Source organism: Phycodurus eques, chromosome 9 (genome assembly GCF_024500275.1).
Source record: "Phycodurus eques isolate BA_2022a chromosome 9, UOR_Pequ_1.1, whole genome shotgun sequence".
NCBI lineage: Eukaryota > Metazoa > Chordata > Actinopteri > Syngnathiformes > Syngnathidae > Phycodurus > Phycodurus eques.
The window spans coordinates 27,023,712-27,047,533 of NC_084533.1; the positions used below are offsets into that span (position 1 = coordinate 27,023,712).

At 41.9% G+C, this 23,822-nt stretch overlaps 1 protein-coding gene across 3 annotated transcripts; it reads left to right on the plus strand.

Moving 5' to 3' along the window:
- The first annotated feature begins 205 nt into the window (after positions 1-205).
- LOC133407531 (polycomb group RING finger protein 3) lies at positions 206-22,513 on the plus strand. 3 transcript variants are annotated; one of them, XM_061685529.1, is made up of 11 exons: positions 206-307; positions 6,144-6,275; positions 9,767-9,877; positions 10,866-10,983; positions 11,554-11,650; positions 12,177-12,232; positions 12,334-12,441; positions 16,706-16,794; positions 16,963-17,100; positions 18,295-18,375; positions 18,607-22,513. In XM_061685529.1, the coding sequence occupies exons 3-11, from the start codon at positions 9,863-9,865 to the stop codon at positions 18,652-18,654; spliced, it is 750 nt and encodes a 249-aa protein (XP_061541513.1). In that variant the 5' UTR covers positions 206-307; positions 6,144-6,275; positions 9,767-9,862; the 3' UTR covers positions 18,655-22,513. The 3 variants fall into 3 exon arrangements, with proteins under 3 accessions (XP_061541513.1, XP_061541511.1, XP_061541512.1); XM_061685527.1 differs by lacking the exon at positions 6,144-6,275; XM_061685528.1 differs by lacking the exon at positions 206-307 and having other exon boundaries at positions 1,875-6,275.
- The last annotated feature ends 1,309 nt before the right edge of the window (positions 22,514-23,822 follow it).

The window sequence follows — 23,822 nt, forward strand, 5'->3', positions numbered from 1 at the left end:
AATAATAACGAAACGAAAGTATCAGTATCTTGATAAAATATATACAAATTATGTAACTATCCGTTATTTAAAAGCATACTGTTATTTTGTATTCATATTAATATTATCTTTTTTTAACTCCCTAAAACGAGTGCCCTCTCTCGCTTCCTCCCTCCGGCGCTGTGCGCATGCGCGGCGCCGCTCCGGGAGCGCTGTGCTTCGGCCTGTTCCGCGGCCGCTCGGTCATTTTCGCCTCTTTGTTGTACCGCGAGTGGATTTAACTCGGATCCGACCCACTATCCAGCCGACTCCGGCGCTTCTCGAACAGGTCAGTCGGCGCTCGGGGACCCGTCGTCACCGCCACCGGCCCCCCTGCCCCTCCTTCCCCCTACCCCGGCCTCGGTGGCCGGTTTCGGGTGCCGGTTTGTACCCCCCCTCGCCCCCCTTCCTCCTCCGCCTCCTCCTGGTTCCTAGCATGGCTTTGCGCTGGCTGCTACCAGGCATGCTATCCATACGTGTTGTCTGTGTACGTACGTGTGAGACAATTTGTGTGTTTGTGTCTATTGTTGGATGTATGGTGGCGCCAGGCCCCTCAGTTGCACGCCGGCTTTGAAGCGAGGAGGAGGGGGGAAGGCAGGCACGCAGGCACGCAGGCTCGGAGCTCGACCGGGATGCACGCGGTGCTCCTCCCCGGGGCTCGGGCTCGTCTGGCCGGCGTGTCTCGTCTTGTTCTGTCGCTCTTCTGCGGTGCACCTCCCGCCTGTAGGCCCGTCACTGAAGTTGCTGTGTGGAGCCTCTACATGAGGTTTGGATTAAACGTGATGGGGTGGGGGTGGGTGTTTAGTTCTTTGCACCCTCCACCTGCACCTTTTCATTTTTTAGTCGTTTTTGTGCTTTTTTTCACGAATGTGCTGCTGTTGTGCTGACAGTGTGACATTGTGCGTGTGTGTATGTGTGTGTGTGTGTGTGGGGGGGGGGGGGGGGGTAGTGGTGCAGTTTTTATATTTTTATTATTATTATTTTTTTGGTGGTGTTGCTGTCGTCGGTTTTGAAGGCTTTGTGATGCTAGCCGTGCTAACTTGGGCAAAAGGGTTGCAAAAAAAGTTGTGGGGTCTTCATTTAGCCGCCACGTTTGGTTATAATTGAGCACTAGTGTTACAAAACAAACCTTTTTTTATAGGGAAATCACATTATAGAAGCCGTTTTTGCTGACTATTACATTGAGTCGTCTTTCAAGTGTTAAAATAAATTAATCGGTCTCATGGGTCCGTTATGCTTATTTTCAGTTTTGGAAGGTGTGTCACCAAAGAAAAGGTTTTTGTTGTTGTTGTTGATTTGCTGTTAGCTTTATTTTTAGCATTAGATTTGATTGATTTTTTTTTTCTTCACCTTGAGTGACTTATCATTCTTGACCATTTGTAACTCATTCAATGGCAGTTGATTTCAAAGTTTCCCCAGCCGTTTTAGAGCTTTTGGGCTCATCTTTGAAGACCCGCCCAGTACTGTGCTCATATAAGCACCAAACCTAAAGGAAAGGCTTGACACTCTTCTTTTATCCCAAAGAAGTGTCATTGTAGCATTTTCCTTTCTGTAGTAATTAACAGCAGAACACCCACTTCTGTCCCAAAAGCAGAGAAAACTCTTTTTGTGAAAAGAAACATATCAAGCAGAACAGTGTCTTCGAAGCTAATATTCATTGCTTTTGCGACACCTGAAACTATAAAAGAACAAAACCAAGACGGAGAAAGGGGCTTTTGAAGGCAAAACAATAATTTATCTGCACATATACAACTATAAAACATGCCGAGAGTGACGCTGACGCGCCGCACGGCTCGAGTTGAACGTCGGTAGCTTTTCAACATGGCGTTCGTCATTCACTCCGTGAACTGCGTCATCTTTTGTCACCACTTGCTATTATTACATGTTCAGTTTATACCATACATGTAGATGCTCCATCCAAGGGCGAGGTGCAAATTTGCCCAACTTCCAGCATGTAGGCATTTCTCTACCTCATCAATCGAGATTCATCCCATAGTCTGTATCTTCTAGCCAAAATCTGTGCTGATCGCAAATCCGACGGGATGCAACGGCCCCATCTAAAGGTAGCTGTTATTCATTACATCGGGTTGCAGACCTGAATTTCACAGACAAACTGGGCGAGACCCTCTTCTCCACCTACCCATTGGAAAAACGGACTTGACGAGTATATACATTGTTGGCAGTAAACGGTTGGATTCCAGTTGACGAATATAAACTTCCACAGCAATGAGTGAATTAATTCGCTCATTTTCATACGAGGGGAAAAAAGAAGTTTAGCATTGTAATCAGGCAGTTTAGCTCGATTGTGGTCCTAACGTGCCGACGCGTAAGATTTATTATGTCTGTTGCCCAAAAAGCCAAAGAAAAAGTTAAATCATCATTAATTCAAGAGGCATATTTTGCTGTTAGCGTTGTTTTTAGCGTTAACTTTGACTTAGTCCACTCACTTTACGTAACCTTTGGTGCAAGTCACTGACAAAAGACATCCATAGTTAATCCAAGATGTTTTGTGAATTCAGAGGCTCTTTTTGCTCTTAGTGTTGTTTTTAGCATTAGCCTTCCATCAGTCCACACACTAGATGTACATTCTAGAAAGCATTTCGCCAAAGAAAACCAATCAAGAAGTGGATGTTTGTGCACTTGTAAGGCCAAAGCTATAAACAACGTTAACAGCAAAATACGCCCCTTGGGTTAACTGTGTTTGTTTGTTTTTTGGGGGATGATACACATTCTAAATATTACAAGAAGTGAAAAGTACTTAACCTCCGTAATAAATCTGTTTCGTTTTTGGTTTACGTCATGCAACCGCTGTAATTTTAAAAGATGTTTCGCCCCCCCAAAAAAAGAGAAAAAAACAATAGTGGTTAATACAAGAGGCGTATTTTGCCGTTAGCATTGTTTTTAGCATTAGCTTTGATCTGTTTTGACCGTCGGCCACAGTTACCATAAACAACTGTTCTCGTTTTAACATTCTTAATTGTCATACACTTGTGCAATGACGTTATCACAGTAGTAAGGCAGCTTGGCTCAATTTTGGTGTTAACAAAATGATTACGTGCAACATCCAAACATTGTTTGTCCAAGACATTTTGTGTGACCGCAGAGGCATATTTTGTTAGCATTGTTTTTAGCATTTGCCTTGCCATACCATCAGTGCCATTGTCTTCTTGATTTGTTTTGATAGTGGGCAAACTTTAATTTAACCGACTAAGATGCTTAACTTCCATACAAGTGTAAAAAAAAAAAAAAAAAAAAAAAAAGTAGTTTTTAGCTTCAGTCTTCAGTGAGTCACCTCATTTTATTTAACTTTTAGAATGCGTGTCACCAAAAAAAAAAAAAAAAGCCAAACATAGTTACATTGCTGCAATTATTTTTGGGTTTTAGCGTTGGCCTTCTGTGAGTCCGCTCACTTCGCATAACTTTTAGAACGTGGGAAAGATACCGACTTGGAATGGGGGGTTGAAGTCAATTAATTTCCCTGCACATGCTAATAAGTCTGGCTCTTGAATAAAAGCCAGTTTTGCCAAACCTGTGTGAAAGGGGCAAGTGTTAACGAATTGTGGTCAGCTCGCCCCCATAGTGTTGGCATTGAAACTAAAACCCCTTTCATACTGCCCATCAAAGCCAGCCTTTTCATCTGTCGCTGCCCTGTGTGAATGAGATGATCAGAGATGTAGGCTGCGTGAAAGTAGTGGAAAACCGGGATCAGGGTGCGACCTTTAACACACCATTTTATCTCTTTGGGAGACACTTAATTATCCTGCTTTTGTGGGTTGTGTGTGAAAGGCACAGTCTGATGACTCCTGACTTGACCACTATTTTGTTAAAACTGTCACACTATTCATCAATGTAGGCATTTTCCTTTTTCTCATCGCTGTGAAAGGTACCGACACAGTCACAGAATAGGCGGTTGGATCCTCCGTCGGGGGTAGTATTAGAGGCGGGTGTAATTAAAATCCGGGACCTGGCTGCAAAGTTGTACACATAGTTTTACCTGTTTGCGGAACGCTTCATCATCTGTGGCATTTTCTTGCGTGTGTTCTGTGTAGAAGGTACCGACACGGAATGGGAGGTTGAAGTTGACTCGCAAATTTCCCATCTTTTGCGGTAGTATCAGAGGTAGGACGGCATCCGGGTTAAAGGGAAGATTTAACACCTGACACTTCTCCTGTCCTGTGGTATCAATTGTGGCGCACAAAAACAGTGCCGTGTGAAAGGCACGTGCAAATAAATGACAAATCTTCTGTTATGTCTTGGAATGTTGTGTAAACTTTGTGTGAAAGGGGCTAAAGTCTCTTTTTGCAGCAGATCTAAGAGCAGACAAGGCAGTGACAATTGTGACAACGGGGAGAAGAAGTGAGTGTCGGGTTTTAAACTTCACACCCCTGTCCTGGCTTTTCGGTCACCTTTCATACAGCCGCCGTCCTGCCTATAATACTAAAATTGTTTCATTTGCAGATTGACTTGACCGCACCCCCATTTTGTGTCCCGTATTCCATGTACCGTTCACACGATACTACCTCCAAAGTGGGAAAATTGGTCGTCCGATCTCGAGCACCTCGTCCTGTGTCGGTACCTTACACACGGGACAGCGCTGGAGGAAAAGGCCAGCTTGGATAGGCAGTGTGAAAGGGTCTCAAGTCTCTGTTTGCTGAAGGTCCCCGTCTGCTCTCGGACCATCACAATTGTTTTGACCTCTATAACTCCACCTGACACCCCTTTGCCGCATTCACGGGTGTCACTAGCCCGGAGGTCAGCAGGTTAACAGCCTGTCAAGACGAGGGACACTTTGACTCCAGCCGTTTAGCGGCGCAACAGGTGGAAGTTGACAGCTAGTCGGTGTATAGCCAAGAAATGTATTGATTTCAATATTGACTTTGTGTGAGCAAGTAGTAGTAGTTTTAAGGTCAAAACTACCACTTTTCCTGGACAAATATTTCACTTTTGAAATATTTGTGTAGTTTTTAAGGAAACATTATGCATGCTTCATGTAGCCTTTTTGTGAGCAAATAGTATTTTAATGACAAAATATTACATTTAGATGGGAAACCACTATATTGCTGGCTAAATAAAGCACTGCTGAGTGTGACAATACGTCCATCCATCCATCCATTGTTCTGAGCCGCTTCTCCTCACAAGGGTCGCGGGAGTGCTGGAGCCTATCCCAGCTATCATCGGGCAGGAGGCGGGGTACACACTGAACCGGTTGCCAGCCAATCGCAGGGCACATACAAACAAACAACCATACGCACTCACATTCACACTTACGGGCAACGTAGAGTCTTCAATTAACCTAGCATGCATGTTTTTGGGATGTGAGAGGAAACCAGAGTGCCCGGAGAAAACCCACCCAGGCACGGGGAGAACATGCAAACTCCACACAGGCGGGGCCGGGGATTGAACCACGGTCCTCAGAACCGTGAGGCAGACGTTCTAACCAGTCGGCCGCCGTGACAATGCATAGTGTGCAAAATATTTGAGCAGTGTTTTTTCAAGCAAAACCACGTTTTCATGTCTAATGTAGCCTTTTTTTGTGAGCAAATGGTGTTTTAATGGCGAAATAATTGCATTTAAAATGGGAAAGTCGCTTGTTTAAGCAAAAACTGTGTTTGTGAACAAATACCTCCTTCCCCATTGAAATGAATGGAAATGCCATTAATCTGTTCTAGCCTCCCCAAAAACCCAACAAAAATGCTTGTAATTTATTTTAATGTAATGTTTTTTAATAGGAAAAATGGCCCTCTATAGTATTGTTGTTGATTTAAAAAAAACATCTTGTAATAAAAAAAATTAAATAAAATGTAGACAATTGTGCATCATGATTGATTTACAGTGGCTCCTTCTGGTGTGTGCGACTTGGCCACGCGGAGGCACGATAAAATTGTCAGGCAGAGAAAAATGAAGAAGAGTTCCACAACTTCTGTGACTCTGTGAGCTGCAGTAATTTTAGTGGTTTTATGCAGAAGATTAAGAATACCGGTATATGCCTGTGAATATTGTTATATTGTCTGTCTACGTGTTACTACATTGTTTGTGTTAAATATCCATCCAGATGACCTATATATTTCACTAACAAGTTCTCTTGTGTTTTTTTATTTTTTACTTTTATTTTATTTTTTCTTAAGACAATGAAGCTGGCAATCATTTCCAATAATTGCCCTTGAATAGCCACTTTTTCATCGCCAAAATTGATGTGCCGCCATGTGTTGAGGTGACATCATCGACAGAACTGGAGACCAAATTCGCTGCAAAGGAAGGTACTATACTATAAAGTAGCACTATTTACTCATATTTTATATATCATAACTGTCGGGCGGAATCCCCCTACCTCCAAAATAACAACTTTTAAGGGGAAAAAGAGATCTCGTTTGAGTTTCCAAACACCGCTTTGTTCAAGTTGGTATTTTACCCTATATTGCTGTCATATACAGTCCCCTCCAAAAGTATTCAAACGGCAAGGTAATTTCCTTTGTTTTTGTTGCATACTGAAGACATTTGGGTTTCAGATCAAAAGATGAATATGAGACAAAAGTTCAGAACTCTAGCTTTCATTTCATGGTATTTACATCTAAATGTGCTGAACAACTCAGGACAGAGCACCTTTTGTTTGAAGCCACCCTACTTATCAAGTGAGCAAAAGTATTGGAACAGAAATGATTAAATGAACTTAAAGTGAATAACATTTAATATTCGGTGGCATTACCCTTACTTCCAATAACTGCATCAAGCCTGCGACCTATTGACTTGACCTGACTGTTGCATTCTTCATTCGAAATACTTTTACAGGCCTTTACTGCAGCCTCTTTCAGTTCTTGTTTGTTTCTTGGGGTTTCTCCCTTCAGTCGGTAAAATGCATGCTCTATGGGGTTAGGGTCCGGTGATTGACTTGGCCAGTCTAAGACCTTACACTTTTCCCCCCCCGATGAAGTCCTGTTTTGGGTCATTGTCTTGTCGCACGATGACACTTCTCCCGATTAGTTTGGATGTATTTTATTTTTAAACTGGCAGACAAAATGGTTTTGTAGACGTCATAATTCATTCGGCTGCTACCATCATAAGTAACATCATCAATAAAGACTAGTGAGCCCGTTCCAGAAGCTAGGACATGCCATGACTTTACCACCACCATGCTTCACAGATGAGCTTGTGTGTTTTGGATCATAAGCAGATCCTTTCTTCATACTTTGGCCTTTCCATCACGTTGGTAGAGGTTAATCTTCAATCGTCTCATCAGTCCACAAAACTTTGTTCTAAAACATTTGTGGCTCATCTCTTCTTTGAAAAATCCAATCTGGCCTTCCAATTCCTTTTGCTGATGAGTGGTTTGCATCTCGTGGTATGGGGTCTGTGTTTCTTCTCTCAAAGTCTTCTTCAAACAGTGGATTGTGATACCTTGACCCTGCCCTGTGGCGGTTGGCAAACCATTTTGTTTGTCAATTTAAAGAAAAATGCATCCAAACTAATCAGGGGATGCTTCAAAGAACCGCTCTAGTGGCAAAATGGGGCTTTGAGGTAAAACACATTATTTTCATGCCTTACCTGGCCGTTTTGTGAGCGAAGCTCTTTTAGTGGGAAAAAAAACATTAGCATTTAATCAATTCTCATTAGAAATATAAATTGAAACCCGACAACAGAGCACAATGTGAACTCCTCCTCAGTCTGCCTTGGCACCTTTTCGCACTCAGTTGACAATGTTGGGAAAGTTCATTTTCTACTCAAACTGGTCAAAATGTAGCTCACAAACTTCAAAATGAACTAGTTTATTTTCATCGTTCGTAATTGAACTTTTTAAACCGTTCCAAAAATGAATTAGTTCCTTGTTTTTTTTTCAATATGTTGCTGCAAGCTATTACCCTCAAAATACTGGCATTTCCCCATTGTTGCTAAACATTCAGTCCACACTAGTAGCCAGCTGAAGTCCAACCTCCTGTCTCAAAAACCTGTTGCTTGGATGTTTTTTTTTTTTTTTTTTTTTTTAAATGAGGAATTCAAACAAAAACAGTCCTGTAGTCCTTAATGTGCAAAACACAAATACAATCATAGGTAGAAAATTAGGCGTCACTGCAGCTATATCCCTCTAACTGCCAAACACAACTTCCCCATCATCTTCCGACGAGTATTCGCAAGTGGTTTTTATGCACCTAAATCCAGTAAGGCAAGCGTTCAATGGCGACCCCACCTGTGACTTCGGAGTGCTCAAAAGCCAACTGCTTCACATGCTTTCTTCAACACAGTATCAATCCCCCCTTCAGCGAAATCCAAAGGGAAAACGCTCTTACCAGGGACGAGCAAACAGTAACTTACATTACTATTTGTCGCCAACCAATGCAGATTTCCCGACTGAGTTAACCACCATGAACGCATTCACAATAATCTTCATCCGGCAGAAATATAAACTATGTTCAGTTCACATTCGTCCGAAATACGAAGGCGTTCAATGAACGAAAGTTGTTCATGTAGAACACTGCAGGTTGTTAGGCTGATATATAGTAGCATACCAATTTGTTAGCATGCTATCAGTTTTGAAATTCTCATTGGAAATAGTGCCGACTACGGGGCAAGACGTAAAATCCTAAACAATTTGTCTTAGTGCTTTATCCACTCAGTTGCTATCATGCTCTGTCAGCATACCCACTGTTAGCATGTTAATATTTAGTAGTTCTCATTATAAATGGACATAAAGACATACATTCCTAATCATTCAACTTGCCTTTTGTACTCCGGTTCCTATCATGATATGTGTTAGCATGTTAGCGTTCAGATTTTTTGTGTGTGGGGGGTGTGCTGTTTAGAACTGCGCCAGTCGTCACACGATCAATCTTATACTATTATATTAATATGACACAATTTTTCAAAAAAAAAGGAAGTTTTTGTTTTTTGTGTTTTTTTTTTCCCCCCCTTATATTTTGTTTCCCCCCCCCTGCGCATTTCCACCTCCCAAACACAGTTGTGGTAGTAAACTAAACCATCCTGCTGTAAGGCCTCGCCATTTTTCAAAGGATTTGCCATCCATGCTAACAAACAGCAAACAGCGTTTTACTGCGTGAGTCATGCATTTTGGTCCGACTGGCTCCGTTGGGAAGCTTTTAGCATAAGTGCTATTGTGGAGCTAGCAGACAAGAGTTATTAGGACTTCAATTAAGATCCACGTTCTCATTTCAAACTGAGAAAAACACAGTGCATTGAACGTATCAGTCGCTAATAAACAAAAATGGAGGAACAAGGCTCTCCCTTATTTTAGGCACTAAGGAGATTTATTCACGACAAGAAAACAGGGAATTACTTTGTTAGCATGCATCCCAAGTTTTAGCATGTTGGCCTTCAGACGGAATTAAGATGAGACTGTGTGTGTGTGTGTGTGTGTGTGTGTTTCTGAAGCCAAGCCAAAGCTTCCTCACAAGAAGAAGAAGCTTTCCTCCTCCACCCGCCTGTGGCCTCGCATACAGCAGGCTTTCTTCAGTGTGTGTTTGTGCGTGTCTCCAGCTGGTCGCCAAACTACAGCGAAGCCAAACACTCCAATTGCCACAGGCGGACCAACAGGCGCTCTTTGTCACACCCAAGTGATGTTTGTGTGTGTGTGTGTGTGTAGTTTTGGCAGAGTGGGGATACAAAAGCTCTTGTTTCACATTACACTTTTTGTCAAACACGCTAGTTGTTGTGTTTATTTCCATTTTGCAAAGGCCTTGCTGAATAAGCCAGATGAAATTACTTCAAATAATATTGCGTATGTGTCCACCCCCTTGCTCAGGCTCAGATGAGAGGCCGTCCATGATGTGGAGCTAACGCCACCAGCTGCTAAACCAGCAGGAAGAGACGTGGACGCGGCGACATCCACAGCCCACGCATGGCGGTATTAGGGGTGAGAAGGACTATATAGGCACATTTATGCGTTGACGAGTCAAATGCATGGTCTATTCTCCTAACTTGTTCACAGAGCACACATTAATAACTAAGGTTGGGTTTCTTTAACTAAGGTCGGTTTCTTTCCGGCCTGATACTGGTGCCAAACCAGGAGCTACATGCCCACCGATACACCTACCTACTTGCCTAACTTCCTAGTTACCTATGTACCCATCTACTGTACCTTCCAGCTTGACATACCCAGCTAGCTGTCTGCTGAACTACCTATCGACCTGTCTATGTACCTACCTTGCCTAGCTTACCTAGCTATGTGCCTACCTATGCTTGGCTACCTCCCTATGCACATACCTACCCACGCAGGTAGCCACCGAAATACCTACCTAGCTACATACGTAGCTTTTAGCTAACTATTTACCTACCTACCTAACTAGCTAGCCACATATATACCTAGCCACCTAACTACCTACCTTGCAACCTCCCTACCAGAGGTGGGTCGTAATGACCAATATTTACTCCGTCAAATGTACTCGTTACTTTTGGAATAAATTCTACTTGTTAGAGTAGTTGTTATGCAACATACTTTTTGCTTTTGAGTAATTTTAGAATAAGAACAAACGCTACTCTTATTCCGTTACACTTAAGTTAGATTTGCAGGTATTTATTATTGCTTGTGTAGTCTATTTTGGTTTGTGAGGCCCGCTGCACACTGCGCGATGCGGGCGAACCCGATTGGACCAGACTATCGCATAAAAATGACAGTTGCAGACGCACCCCAGCACATTGAGCGGCTGGCTTTGCCTTATCTACGTCGTGTTCTGTTAGACAGGTTTGGCATCATGTTTCCCCTCCTCTCGTTTTCCACAAGATGGCAGTATTACTGCATTGTCAGCATGCAGAGAGTGACTGGACTTTGTCGCCGTGACAATAACGGGCATCTCACCTCATCTCATCTCATGTTATCTTATCCTGTCTTGTCCCCGCCGCAGAACCCTGACATGCTGACGAGGAAGATCAAACTCTGTCATATTAACGCCCACATCACGTGTCGACTGTGCGAAGGTTACCTGATTGACGCCACCACCGTCACAGAGTGCTTGCACACATGTACGTACACACACACACACACACACACACACACACGCATGCACACCCACTTACGTGTAAATCCTTCTCGCGCCCACTAGAGAGAGTCCTCCTACTTCACACGGCCTCCCCAAGCATCCCGGTGGATTCGTTTCAAAAGAGACATTCAGGTCACGTCGGCCCACTGCAGCTGTCTGACTGCAATAAAGCGCTCGTGAAAAGGAGCGTTTCTCTCGTAGCAGACGGGTCAAGTGTAGAAAGGTTTGACGGAGGAGGAGCGCTAAATTATCACCGTGCCGTTCACCAAGCTTGCGAAGGGGAGGAGTTAGTTCGTTAATGTAATGATGTAGCCCCATGTGTACATGGTCCCTCACTTGGTTAGTGCAGAAAAAAAAAAGAAATAGTAGTGATACCTTAGTATTGCTAGTATTAGTTTAAGCAGACTGTTTAATCTTGTGATTTAGATGATCAGACTAAATTTTATGACCATTTATGCAAAAATGTAAGAAATTCCGAAGGGTTCACATGCTTTTTCCTCACGCTGTTTGTATGTGTGTATGTATGTGTGTGTGGGTGTGGGTGTGGGTGCAGTCTGTCGAAGCTGCCTTGTGAAGTATCTGGAAGAGAACAACACGTGTCCCACATGCAGGATTGTTATTCATCAGAGCCATCCACTGCAGTACATCGGGTGAGAGACGCACACATCAAACATTTTACATAGTAAAGGAAAATGCTCACAAAAAAAAAAAAACACAAGTCTATTTGAAAATATTGGAATATAAAAAAAAATCCCCATAAGAATTCATCTGTGGAGGGAACTGAAATATGCCGTCTGGAACAGTCTGCTCCTGAAGAGTGGGCGGCCCAAATACCTGCTGAGAGGTGCACAAGCCCCATTGAAAGTTACAAAAATCGTTTGATTGCAGTGATTGCCTCAAAAGGTTGTGCAACAAAATATTAAGAGTACCATCGTTTTTGTCCAGGTCTGTTTCATGAGCTTGCTTTTAAAATAATTCTGTTAAAACCATAATTCCAAAGCAGGGTCTGATTTTCATAGGTTCATTTTCATTACATTTTTATTATTGTGTCAGATTCAAGTAATTTCTGTGACCACTGTGGGTTTTTCTTTCGTTAACAGAGGGTCACCAACAATTTAGTCCACGTTTGTCTGTGTGTTCTATTGCTATGAACACAATATGTCTTCTTCTTGGCAGCCATGACAGAACAATGCAAGACATTGTGTACAAGTTGGTACCCGGACTTCAAGAGGGTATGTTTGGTATTTTTTTAAATGGGAAAAAAAAAAAACGTTTGTATACCGTTTAATATAAATATAGATTATGACCGTGTTTCCTCCTTTCTGTCCTCCAGCGGAGATAAAGAAGCAGCGGGACTTCTACCAGAAGTTGGGCATGGACGTGCCCGGCGACATTAAAGGGGACCTCTGCAACATGAAGACTCATCTGGACCAGCACAATGGTACAGTCCAACGACATCATCCTCATCTACATTGTACCCATGAATTTAGCTCGCTTGCCCCCCTCCCACGCCCCTCGAATGTTTTGGAAATCATCCCCTGATGCTAGTTTCAATTAGCAACATGAAATGTAATGGCAATGAGTTGAGCCACAAAACAATCTCAAGAAGCCATGCCTGCAAAGGCACATGAAGTCAGCCATTTTGGTTCAAAGCGGACATTTTAGGCTCATTTTGCCCATTTGCGCCAATTCAGCCCCCGAAGCCAGTTTAACTGAGCATCATGAAACTTAATTGCATTGTCTATCATGAGTCGACCCACAAAAAAGTGTCAAAAAGCCATGTCCGAAAATTATTTTGGTTTGAAGCGAGCATTTTTGTCATTTTGGCGGTCTTTCCTGTGGTCCTTCACAAAGACAAATTCTTCCTAGAGATTTCCTCCAATTGCTGCTAACGTTGAACCTCATATACTAGGCCGATGGGCGACCTTAAATTACAAGGCATTTTGGTTTTCGTCCTTGCATGTGAGCGGAGCATGGCGACGAAGGTGAATGACTTTCACTAATGCATGCTAAGTCATTTTAAATATGTGTCACGGTACACTGCGACACACTGCAGATGTTTACACAATAGCGCACAGCAATATCATTGGAAGCACTTGAATTTTGAGATTATTATTATTATTTTTTTTAGCCAATCCCAAGGAGCGGTGGCTTTGCTTCTTTTGAGGGCGGTCACGCTCGAGGGGTCTAATCGCACACTTAATCCTTCGCTCCGATTCCGCTAATTAAAGCGCGTGGGGAAGAGAGGGGCGGCAATCTCTCGCAGCGTCGCACAAACACACACACCTCGATGCGCCAACACAGTCGAAAATATTTGTTTTCGTTTAGTTTTTTTACGACGTGTAACCTGCCGCCTCACAGTTGCTATGCTAATCTACTGCTCAATCCCTGCATATTCACACAGTGAGAACACTTACGTAAGAACACTCAAAACCTTCTGGAAATCCCTCTTGGATATTAAATCGCTTTTATTTACCGTTGCAGCCCAATGCCAAACATCTATTTTTCTATTTCAGGATCCATAGAAAAATGTTTTAAACTAAGCTTTTCATGAAAACACTGCAAACCATTTTTGCCTGACCCTTTTAACACTACAAATCCGAATCTACTGTTGGGTTTGCAATAGCGGCAGCGTAATAGCAGCACCAGTTAGTAAAACAAAATTAAGGTAGCCTGAATTTCTCTCTATTAACAAATCTGTCAGTTATTTTTTTCAGCCGCTTTGCTGTAGGCCTTCGACGCCTAAGTAAGGGCGATCGGCTCTCCTTTTCGCCACTCTGCTAGAGGTTGTTGGTGCTTGTTTTATTCAACCAAAAGTAAAGGCAACTGGACCTTGTTGTCAACACTCATTTCATTAAAACAAAGTAAATGGTGACCAGCTCGTTTTTGTCACGTCAGGAGAAGCTGCCGATGCTCGGTTTGTAAAAACAAAGGTCCGTCGGTCCTTGTTTTCGTCACTTCACGGGAGGTCGCTGATGCTCAGTTCTTAAAACAAAGTTCTGGCAGTCTGTTCCCGTTTTCACTGCTTTGCTAGAGGTTGTTGACACTCTGTTCAGTAAGTTTTGTTGGTTCTTGTTTTCGTAGTATGTAGTAGTATATTATATTCTTTTTTTTTTCGTTGTGATTCAAATACGAAAATTCTGATTCGGCATTCTCTTTTGTCCGGCAGACTCGAATGCCACCCATTCGTGCATAGCCATAGTGCTTGGCTCTCATTCTCACTTCTTTGCCCGAGGTCGTCGAGACATAACAAAATAAGGGCGGTATGTCATTGAGTTTCTGTTTCTGAGTGTTTTGTCACACAGCAGAACAGGTTTTCCCGTTTTACAAGACTTCCTTTCTTTGTCTTCAGTCAGAATGTCTCTTGCGGGAGAAACGATGCTCCTCATTAGCTCGTATTTGAGGACGCCCCAGCAAAGGGAACAGGTCGCTAAAGCAAAGATCACGCCAGGCTAACTCCGGGCGACAGCCCAGCAGTGCAGCGCTGCACTTAATTAAAGACCCCCACCACCACGCTCCTACCCACTGCCACCGGAAGCCCTCAGCAGTAGAACAGAAACTTCCTCTGGGCTTCCACAAGAGCAGCTGTTGAAAAAGAATCTAATTCAACTATTGCTCACTGAGCAGCACTGCACAAGTCCTCCGAGAGTCGCTCTGTTGAAGCTGGAAAAGAGAAGGCTCGTCACATGAACGGCAGAGGGAGGTTTCTCATGAACAAGTCGACTTTGAACACTGCAGGCTCTTTCTATTTTTGTCGGTTATCAACATTCGGTTCATTAAAGGGCCCGTGCTATCAATTTATTTACTTATTTTTTTTTAATTATTTTGTATGTCCTTTTATCGGGTTTGCAAGATAATTGGGGTTGGAAATGCCCAAAATGTCCTTTCTCAGGTCTTTTCTGCTTGGCAGGTGAAACGGACGGATTCCTCATTGTTATGCGACAATTAAATGAGCCTTGCTCTGATTGGCTTGTTCATCTTCCCCAATTGAAATATGGAAAACATCTTGGCTCTGATTAGCACATATCACTGTGTCTGCTAGCGTCCCAATAGCAGCTTGGAGGGGCCAAGCGTTCATGGTAATATCGCATCGTTTGGTACTAGAAGATTTTGATGGGCGGGTTATGTATACACACTGAATGCGTATTTGCGGCACATCGATACGCTCCTCCCACCTCGGTCCTCTGCAGCAGGTCGTTGACGCGCGTGCCAAGTCACCCTGGCTGGGTCCTTTGAATCCCCCACCCCCCCAGTTCTACTCCCCATTCCAGCCACTCGGCCCCTGCTGCAGCCCTCGCCGAGTGGCCACGGCGGCCAGCGCGACGTTTGCACACTAATAGGGAACGTGAGCTGAAAGGAGGCGATGGTGAAAATTAAAAGAGAGGGGGATAGTTTGAGGTTTTGCTTGTCATCTGTCTTTTGCTAGAGCAATAATGCTAATGTTACTTTACAGGCATCTTCAAGGTTCCCTTTCAGTGGGAGTCCCCCATTAAATTGAACCTTTCACATCATTTCCATGCTATGTGAACATGGCCGCAGACCAAAGCGATCGATCCAGCGCCTGACGACGCCTCCTTAAAGTGGGGCAGAGCGACTCTGAAGTCGTATGAAGATGATTTCACCGCTGCAATGACAACAAGAGCGAGATCCTCTTGATCCGCAATCAAGCAGGTTGACTGTGGAAATTGTTGCCGTGGAGACTTCACAAACACACACACACCGCAATTCTCTCTAGGATCGGTTTTCCCAAATGGAAAATGGCTCCTAGATTGGTAAATGCCATCCCATCTACTCACACAAACACACATACAGTCACACATATGCACACACACACGCACACTGCTATTCCTTGCACTGAATTAAGAATGAACAGAGCAAATTTCTTTTTTTTCGAGGTCGTGGTAAAGCAGTTCGCCTTAATTAGATCGGAAAAGTCCGTCTCATATCCAAACATTCTAAATGTTTATCTTGTGAGCCTCTGCTCTGTTGTCTGAGTCTTTTTATTGTATACACTTAAAGCGATACAGGTCTGAAAACCTATAAAAACAGATTTCCCAATGGATACTCTTAATATATTTGTTTTTGTAGAGCCTACAGTACACTGGAGGCGCTACCTTAGTGGTGTGCAAAACTGCTAGATTTGAACCTTTAGGTGTGTTCCTGTTTTTGAGCATGGCTTCTAGAGACTTTTTTGTGGGTCTGCTCTTGGTAGACTGATTTATCGAACTTCCTGTTGCTCAGTAAAACTGGCTTTGGGGGTGAATTTTCGAATTTGGGTGAATGGCCAAATTGACCATAAACAAGCTGCTTTTAATCAAAATGGTTGACTTGCTGTGTCTTTTTAGGCATGGCTTGTCCAAACTTTTTCGTGAGTCTCCTCTCCTCATGATGGACACTTAGCGGTATACAAAATTGAAAAAAAAAAAACATTTAAACTGGCTTCCGGGGCTGAATTTTCTAATTCGCGTGTATAGCTGAAATGCCTTAAATTAGCTGTTTTGAACCAAAATGGCTCCTGGAGACTTTTTTGTGGGTCTCCTCACGATAGCCACGCCTACCAAATTTCATGTTGCCAAGTGAAAAAATTTTTTATTTTTTTTAAGAATTAAGACTGTAAGACAATAAGACATATGTTTTTTTACCAGGCCAGAATCGGCTGCAAAAAAAAAAATCCTAATGATTGCTTTGACTTTATGTCAACACAGGAGAAACCAAGTCCGAGGACTCGACCAATAAGGAAGCAGGAGAGGAGAAAGCAGAAGAGGACAACGACTATCACCGTAGCGATGAGCAGGTACGGATTTCAAGTCTCCGCGAACGCTGTATCGCTGCAAATGTTCCGACTTTGTGGATCATTTCTATTGGTCAAATTATTTTTCGGCGGCGATTATCGTGAATAACTAGCAAGGGGGCGATGGCACTGGCAGTCCTTGTGACCTTTGACCCCGGCGTGCCCTGACAGGTGAGCATCTGCCTGGAGTGCAACAGCAGCAAACTGCGAGGCCTCAAGCGCAAGTGGATCCGATGCTCTGCGCAGGCCACGGTCCTCCACCTCAAGAAGTTCATCGCCAAAAAGCTCAACCTGACCTCCTTTAACGAGGTAAAGCCAATGACAAATGTATAATTATTATTGTTGTTATGATGATTATGATTGTGACCCAAGAGTACATGTAACAATTTATTACTGTGCTTGAATTTTGCTGTATGCATCATAGTGAGAACTGTTCAGAATATTTTGAGCCTCTTGTGTCACAAAATGCGGTCCAAATAATTGATTAAATTATTATTATTAGCCTTTCATGTGCAATGAGTTAAATTGATAAAGTAATTAAGAATTATTACATTTAAATGTGAAGCGTCATTAGAAATTAAAAAGTTAATAGAAATATAAAAATGAGAAATAAATGTCTAATATTAATTTTAAAATCATTTGAATTAAAATATTAAATTAGTAGAAAAAGAGTGATAAAAACCATCATAGATTAAAAATTCAAGTTATTATACTAAATTAGTGGAAATGTTAACACAAAAATTCATCTAAAATAAAAAAATATTGGACATTAAAATCAAAAACAATTCATAATTATAATCCAAAAGATTTATAATTCAAGTTACATTATTAAATTAGTGAAACTGAAAGGAAAAACTAAAAGATCATAAAGTATTTATTTGTAAGTTAAAATAATAAATTAGTTGAAATATTAAAATAATACAAACCACAAATTATAAAAAATTAACAAAGATTTGTATGAATATTGAACTAAAAATATGTAATTTAAATTACTAGACATTTTAACCTGTTAAAATAATTTTCAAAAAAGAAATCAAGATAATCTAAAAAAAATAAAGCATTATTTTTGCAAAGGTAGATTTGTTCATAGTTTTTGTATTGAGTCTTATTAGAATATGCACATTTTGGTAAAAATATAGCTATTGTTACAAAATTGGAAGATTTTCATTGGACAGTGATCTCAATTCATAAGAGGTTTTGCTCACGTCTCGTTCGACCTGAACGTTGCCTCTCGGAAGATTAAGACGACTTCTTTTTAAGCCTCCGCTGCTCTTTTTCTATGTTTCTTTTTTTTTGTCTTTTTCTTTTTTCCTTCTTCCCTCTGCGGTTTGTGGAGAGCCAGTGGGAGGCGCTGTGGTGATTGGCAGGCTGAGAGACTCACATTTGTTCAACAAGAAACCATAAAAAAGTCCTCATCTCTCTCTCTCTCTCTCTCTCACCTCAAATTTGATACATTTTTTAAAGAAAAATAATGTTTATATTTTTGTTTTTCTTCCCACACAGTTGGACATTTTATGCAATGAGGAAATCCTGGGCAAGGACCACACTTTGAAATTTGTTGTCGTGACGAGATGGAGATTTAAGGTAATCCTTTTATACACTGTACTCACCAGAGATGCTGATTATTGATATTGATATATTCATATGTGCAGATCGCTACAGACGTGTTTTGCGAGTTGAATTTGGCTGTAACCACATTTTGCTCCAACCAACCAATCACAGGATGGAAAAATGCTGATGCTTGTTTGTTTGTTGTATGTTTTTATTCATTTCAAAAGGGAAGCGCAGGCTAACTGTATTTTTATTTGCTTCCAGAAATCGCCCCTCCTGCTCCATTACAGACCCAAGATGGATCTGCTGTAGCTCAAACGGACACACCATTTCTTGTTTTAGTTTTGTTTTTAATTTTGTATTTTCTCGTCGTCGATCCTGTCCCGGTGTGCTGTTTTTAACCAACGTATGCAAAGACGATCAACCAGCAGCAGCGAGTAAACGTCACAACAACAAAACCACACTCAACACAAAAAGCCAGCAACTCGGGGAGGTACCACAACACTGGCGTTGTTTCCTTTTTTTAAATGTTGTTTTTATTTTAATTTTTTTATTCCATTTTTTTTTTTTTTTTTTTTTCATTTTTGCGCGCTACATCCGAGATATGTGAAAAAGAAGAAAGGAAAAGACAAAAAAAAGAAATGGAGATAAAGCATATATTTATACTTTTGTACAGTTTAAGAAGAGACACAACCATAAAAAGACACTACACTGGTGCTCTGTTTACATGCAAATGAGATGTCGGGGGCGGGCGGGGGTCACGTGACCATCTTTCGGCCAATCGCAGCGTAGGATGAAATGTTTTATATGGTTTTGTTATTAGGGACGAAGATTTTCTATGCGTGTCCATCTTAAGCTGGCTATGGAGTTAAACGTCTCTGAATGTGTCTTTTTCGCCCAGGCCCCGCCCCTTTTCCCATCTAATTTGCTATTGATGATTGTCCATTGTGAATAGGCTTTGTGTAGTAATTTATGTTCTATATAATGTACATACAATGTGCTTATAGGAAGCGAGCGGCAGAGAATAAGAGAGAGACTTTTAGACTGTTAAAAACAGAACGCGTCCAGAAGTGCTATCTATATCAAAAATATATCTTCTTTTTACATTTTTTTAAAATGGTTTTGCTATTATTTGAACAAAGCAGATCTGCGGCGTAACAGCTCCCGCCACCTGTCCTCTATCCCGTCCCGTCTCTTCTGAATGACAGCAACAATTCTGCATCATTAAAATGCCTCCCCCCCCCCCCACACACACACACACGAAATGTTAAAAAAAAAAATTGTTTGAAAGGGAAAATTGATGCATCAGCGCTGTTTTTATTTCATTTATCCATCTCTAATTTTCAACACAAAGCCCAGCAAAGGGGAATGTAAAATGCCAGATCAAAAGCTGTAACATAAGATTCCGGCATTAGCCGCCTCTTATCTTTTGACACAGAGAACAGCAAAGGTGATAAATGCCAGATCATGAGCTGTAACAGTCGATATAGGCATTTATGAATTTACCTTTTTAACACAGTGCCCATAAATGTTCGATCAAGACACGTAATAGCAGGTCTGACATTCTTTCTCTACCTTTTGACACGGAGTCCAGCGAAGGGATAAATGCCGGATCAAGAGCATTTATTTGTAGGGTCTCTGTGTGAAAAGGGTGCACGGTTGACTTTGTTCAGCACTTTGACGCAGACACGCTGCAACATTGCTGCATCAAAACCCAGAATTGATCTGTATTCATCTTTTGCCACAGAGCCCAGTAAAGGGGAGAAATGTTCTGACTGTGATGCGGCCATTTTGCAGCGTCTCTGCGTGAAATTGCCGAAGGGGTCCCGCCAATCAAATCTGCCGCAGATGTCCATTTAATTACATTTTCCACCCTCTTTTAACAGCCATGTTGAAATCAGACTGTGGCCAGGCTGTCCTGTTTCATCAAATAACTGCAAATTCTCCCTTTTAAAACGACACGTACCGAGAAGAAAACGCTCCGTTTGAACTTTTGCCGACAGATGTCGCGTGATGCTGTTTTTTTTTTTGTTTGCATTTGGAAACCACGGTGATGTCTAGCGGATCAGCCGAGAGACTGAGTTGGGTGTAGAAATGTCAAACAAGGTGCTCCAAATCCATCAGTCTGAATTTTCTAGTGTTTTTTGTTGTTGTTGTTGGTGTTTTTTGTTTTTCTTGAATTTGTCATGGCTGACAACACGACACATGCTCATTGTTGTTGTTGAACGTTGGCGAAAACAACCGAGTGTTAATCTCAGTCCAGTCGTGACATTGGTGCTTTCTCTGGTGCTAACCCAAAACCCCTGTTGGACTGCATATTCCCTCCCCCCTCACAAAACATGGCTCCCTATTGGCTCGGTTCTTTGCTTCTTGATTGGCAGGCTGTCTGCAGTCCTTTCATATGAAGACTGTGCAAAAATTGCAGCAACAGAAGATCCGGCATTTATCCATCTTTATCGTTTGACTCAAAACCCGACAAAGGGAACAAATGCCAGATTTTCTATTACTGCACCGATGCAGTGATTCTCCAGGGTCTCCGTGTGAAAGCAGAAGTTTTCACCTCAGACCTCTGTTAGGTTTTGAAGTGTTAATTTTGTAAGGTCACTGTGTGAAAGAGAGAGTTGCCATATCAGTGCCCAGCCAAGGGGATGAATGCCGGATCTTCTGTGTTCTGTGTCACTTTTCTCTGTCACACAGAGACCCTGCAAAATTGACGCATTGGAGCCATAACAGAAAATCTGGCATTTCAATCTTGGCCGTATCGTTTGCCACAGAATTCAATAAAGGGGATGGATATGTTCCGGTCCCGATGCCACGATTTTGCAGGAGATATTGTGAAAGAGACCTTTTGTCACATAGACGTACAAAAGGGTTAATGTTCTCTGTCATGCAGAGATCCTGCAAGATTGCCACAATTGTGCAGCATCTCTGTGTAAAAGAAGGTTGTTGCATCAGAGCCTTAACAGAAGATCTGGCTTTTATACGGGCATTACTTTTTGCCAAAGAACCCAGCAAAGGGGATCTCTGTGTGAAAAAAGCTGAAGGCCTGTCAATCAAGTCGCGCTGCGTAAAAATCAGCTCTTTGGCTCATTTTCACTTAAACGTCCGTGAGCATTTTTTAAACTTTATTTTTTATTTTTATTTTATTTTTTTGCATTCTGGATTCCTGATGTCCACGTCGGCGTGTATCACACACACAAACAACACGACGCGTGTGTTCTTTTTCAGGTTTGAAGAATGAAGGACAAATGTGCAATATGGCTTTTCATGTGTGTTTCCAGTCAGGTCCTCAGGTCACAAAATGCCTTCTCAGCGTTCACCTTTGTACCCCAGCCCCCAAAAAAAAAAAAAAAAAAAAAAAAACACCACTCCATCCCCACTCTCCCCTCCGCCCCTTTGCCTACTTTTTGTATTATTTATTGCGGCTATGTAATGAAAGCGATTTCCTTGGCGAACCTTTTTGGAGGGGGTTGCGGTTCGAGAGCGGGTCCTGAATTTCTTATCTTCAAAAAAAAAAAAAAAAACCACAGAAGCTTTTGTCCAAACTTAAACTGTGTATTTAATCAATAAATGCCTTTTAAAAGTTGCCGGCTGCTCTGTGCGCTGTCCTTTTGCTACCTGATGCGGTCAAGAGGTTCAGAACATGGGCTGCTGCCACGGGGAACAATGTGGACAAAAAAAGAAAAAAAAAATGAATGCCAGAGATTTGCTGGGTCTCTGTAAAATACATGAAATTCACTAGAAATAGTCCTTTTTTCATGCCGAGACCCTGCAAAATTGCAATAACATGAGTCGTAACCTGTCTGGTATTTTGCTGTTTTTACCTTTGTACGCAGAACACAGCAAAAGAGATGAATGCCACCTCGTGTGATGTGGTAATTTTGCAGGGTCTCCATGTAAAAAAGCTGAAACGGACGAGAAATACTCTTTTATACAGAGACTCTGCTAAATTGTACCACCATGAGAGACATACCTGTTTGGCGTTTAGCCATCTTTACCGTTTTACACAGAACCCAGCAAAAGGGATGGATGGCAGGTCTACTGATTTGATGATTTCTCAAAGTCTCTGTGTGAAAGAGCTGGAACAGACCAAGTCCTCTTTCACGAAGAGACCCAGCAAATTTGCAATGCTATTCTTTACAGTTTTACACAGAGCCCAGCAAAGGGGATGAATGCCAGTTCCTTCGATGTGGAAATTTTGCAGGGTCGTGTGTCAAACAGACAAGAAACAGTCCTTTCTCACAAAGACCCAGTAAAACACCAGCAGCATCAGAACCATAACCTGTCAACCACTTAACGGGACAGCACGCGAGTTTTCTAACTGCGAGTAGTATTTGAACATAGCCTCATGCGTTGTGCAGGCGTTTCACTTCATTTCCTCATTCGAGATTTTCGAGTCAAGCTTGTTTTCATAACTCTTGTCTCTGTGCGGGATTAAAACTAGCGAGCGTCTTTTGATTTATGCCGATCACGAACTTGACATTATTTCTTCTGACTGCGAACATCCACAGCGTGACGCCTGGTAAGTCCACTTTCTTCACGAGTTTATCGATAGACTTCATTCCGACATACTGTTTGCTCCGTGTATGCTAAATAAGTCATTACATTACTAATTTTCAATATTTAACCAGTCAAAAGATGGTTGAAAACGAAACATTTTACATTTAATAGCATTTGTTTAACATAAATAAAATGTCTTTTGTCTTTCAGTGATTCACTCGCTTAAGTATTTTTAGACTACGTCCTCGCAAATTCTAAACTTCCCGGAGTTTGTGATTGTTGTTTACGTTGATGGAGTTGAGATTTATCCTTATGACAGCAAGAGCAGGAAAGCGGAAGCCAAACAGGACTGGATGAAAGAAGCCACAGCAGACGATTCATACTACTGGAAGACACAGACAACGAATAGTCTTGGCAATGAGCGGATCTCCAAAGTCAACATTGAAATTGCTAAGAAGCGTTTCAACCAAACTGGAGGTTTGTTTATGTTGAACTTCTTCTGTTAGAATACATTAAAACGCATTCACTGCCAGCCTTCCCAGTTAACATGGCTATTTGACATCTAAAGCCGTCAATGGCAGTGAATGTGCTTTAATGTACTCAATGCACCATTTGAGACTAACGAGGTTCAAAACCGGAGAGAGTTGATAGAATTTGAGGGGAACAAAAAGAATCTGACACACAGACAAACAAAAAAACAGAGAGATGTCTAAAAAAAAAAAAGTGTATAAGATAATACAAATGAAAGTACACTCAAATGCCGACTATCCCGATCCTTTTGTGAGTCGTGCGAAAGGTCTGATGTGGATGCTTTTTCCAAGTCCAGTAAAGTCAAAAGTCAAGTAACGCTCCTGTAAGTGCACGCCATATCAAATGTCAGATTTCTTTGTTGAGTCATCACAATGAGGACCATCCAAGTGCGAGCGTGACTGTTTGCTCAGTGACAAGTTGCCGCTGTCAGCAAATAAAAGGCATTCAAC

Excerpts from the sequence above, each read along its gene's own strand:
- LOC133407531 (XM_061685529.1), top strand. Across the intron at positions 10,984-11,553 it reads CACAGAGTGCTTGCACACAT|TCTGTCGAAGCTGCCTTGTG; the intron begins GTACGTACACAC and ends GTGTGGGTGCAG. Across the intron at positions 12,233-12,333 it reads GGTACCCGGACTTCAAGAGG|CGGAGATAAAGAAGCAGCGG; the intron begins GTATGTTTGGTA and ends TCTGTCCTCCAG.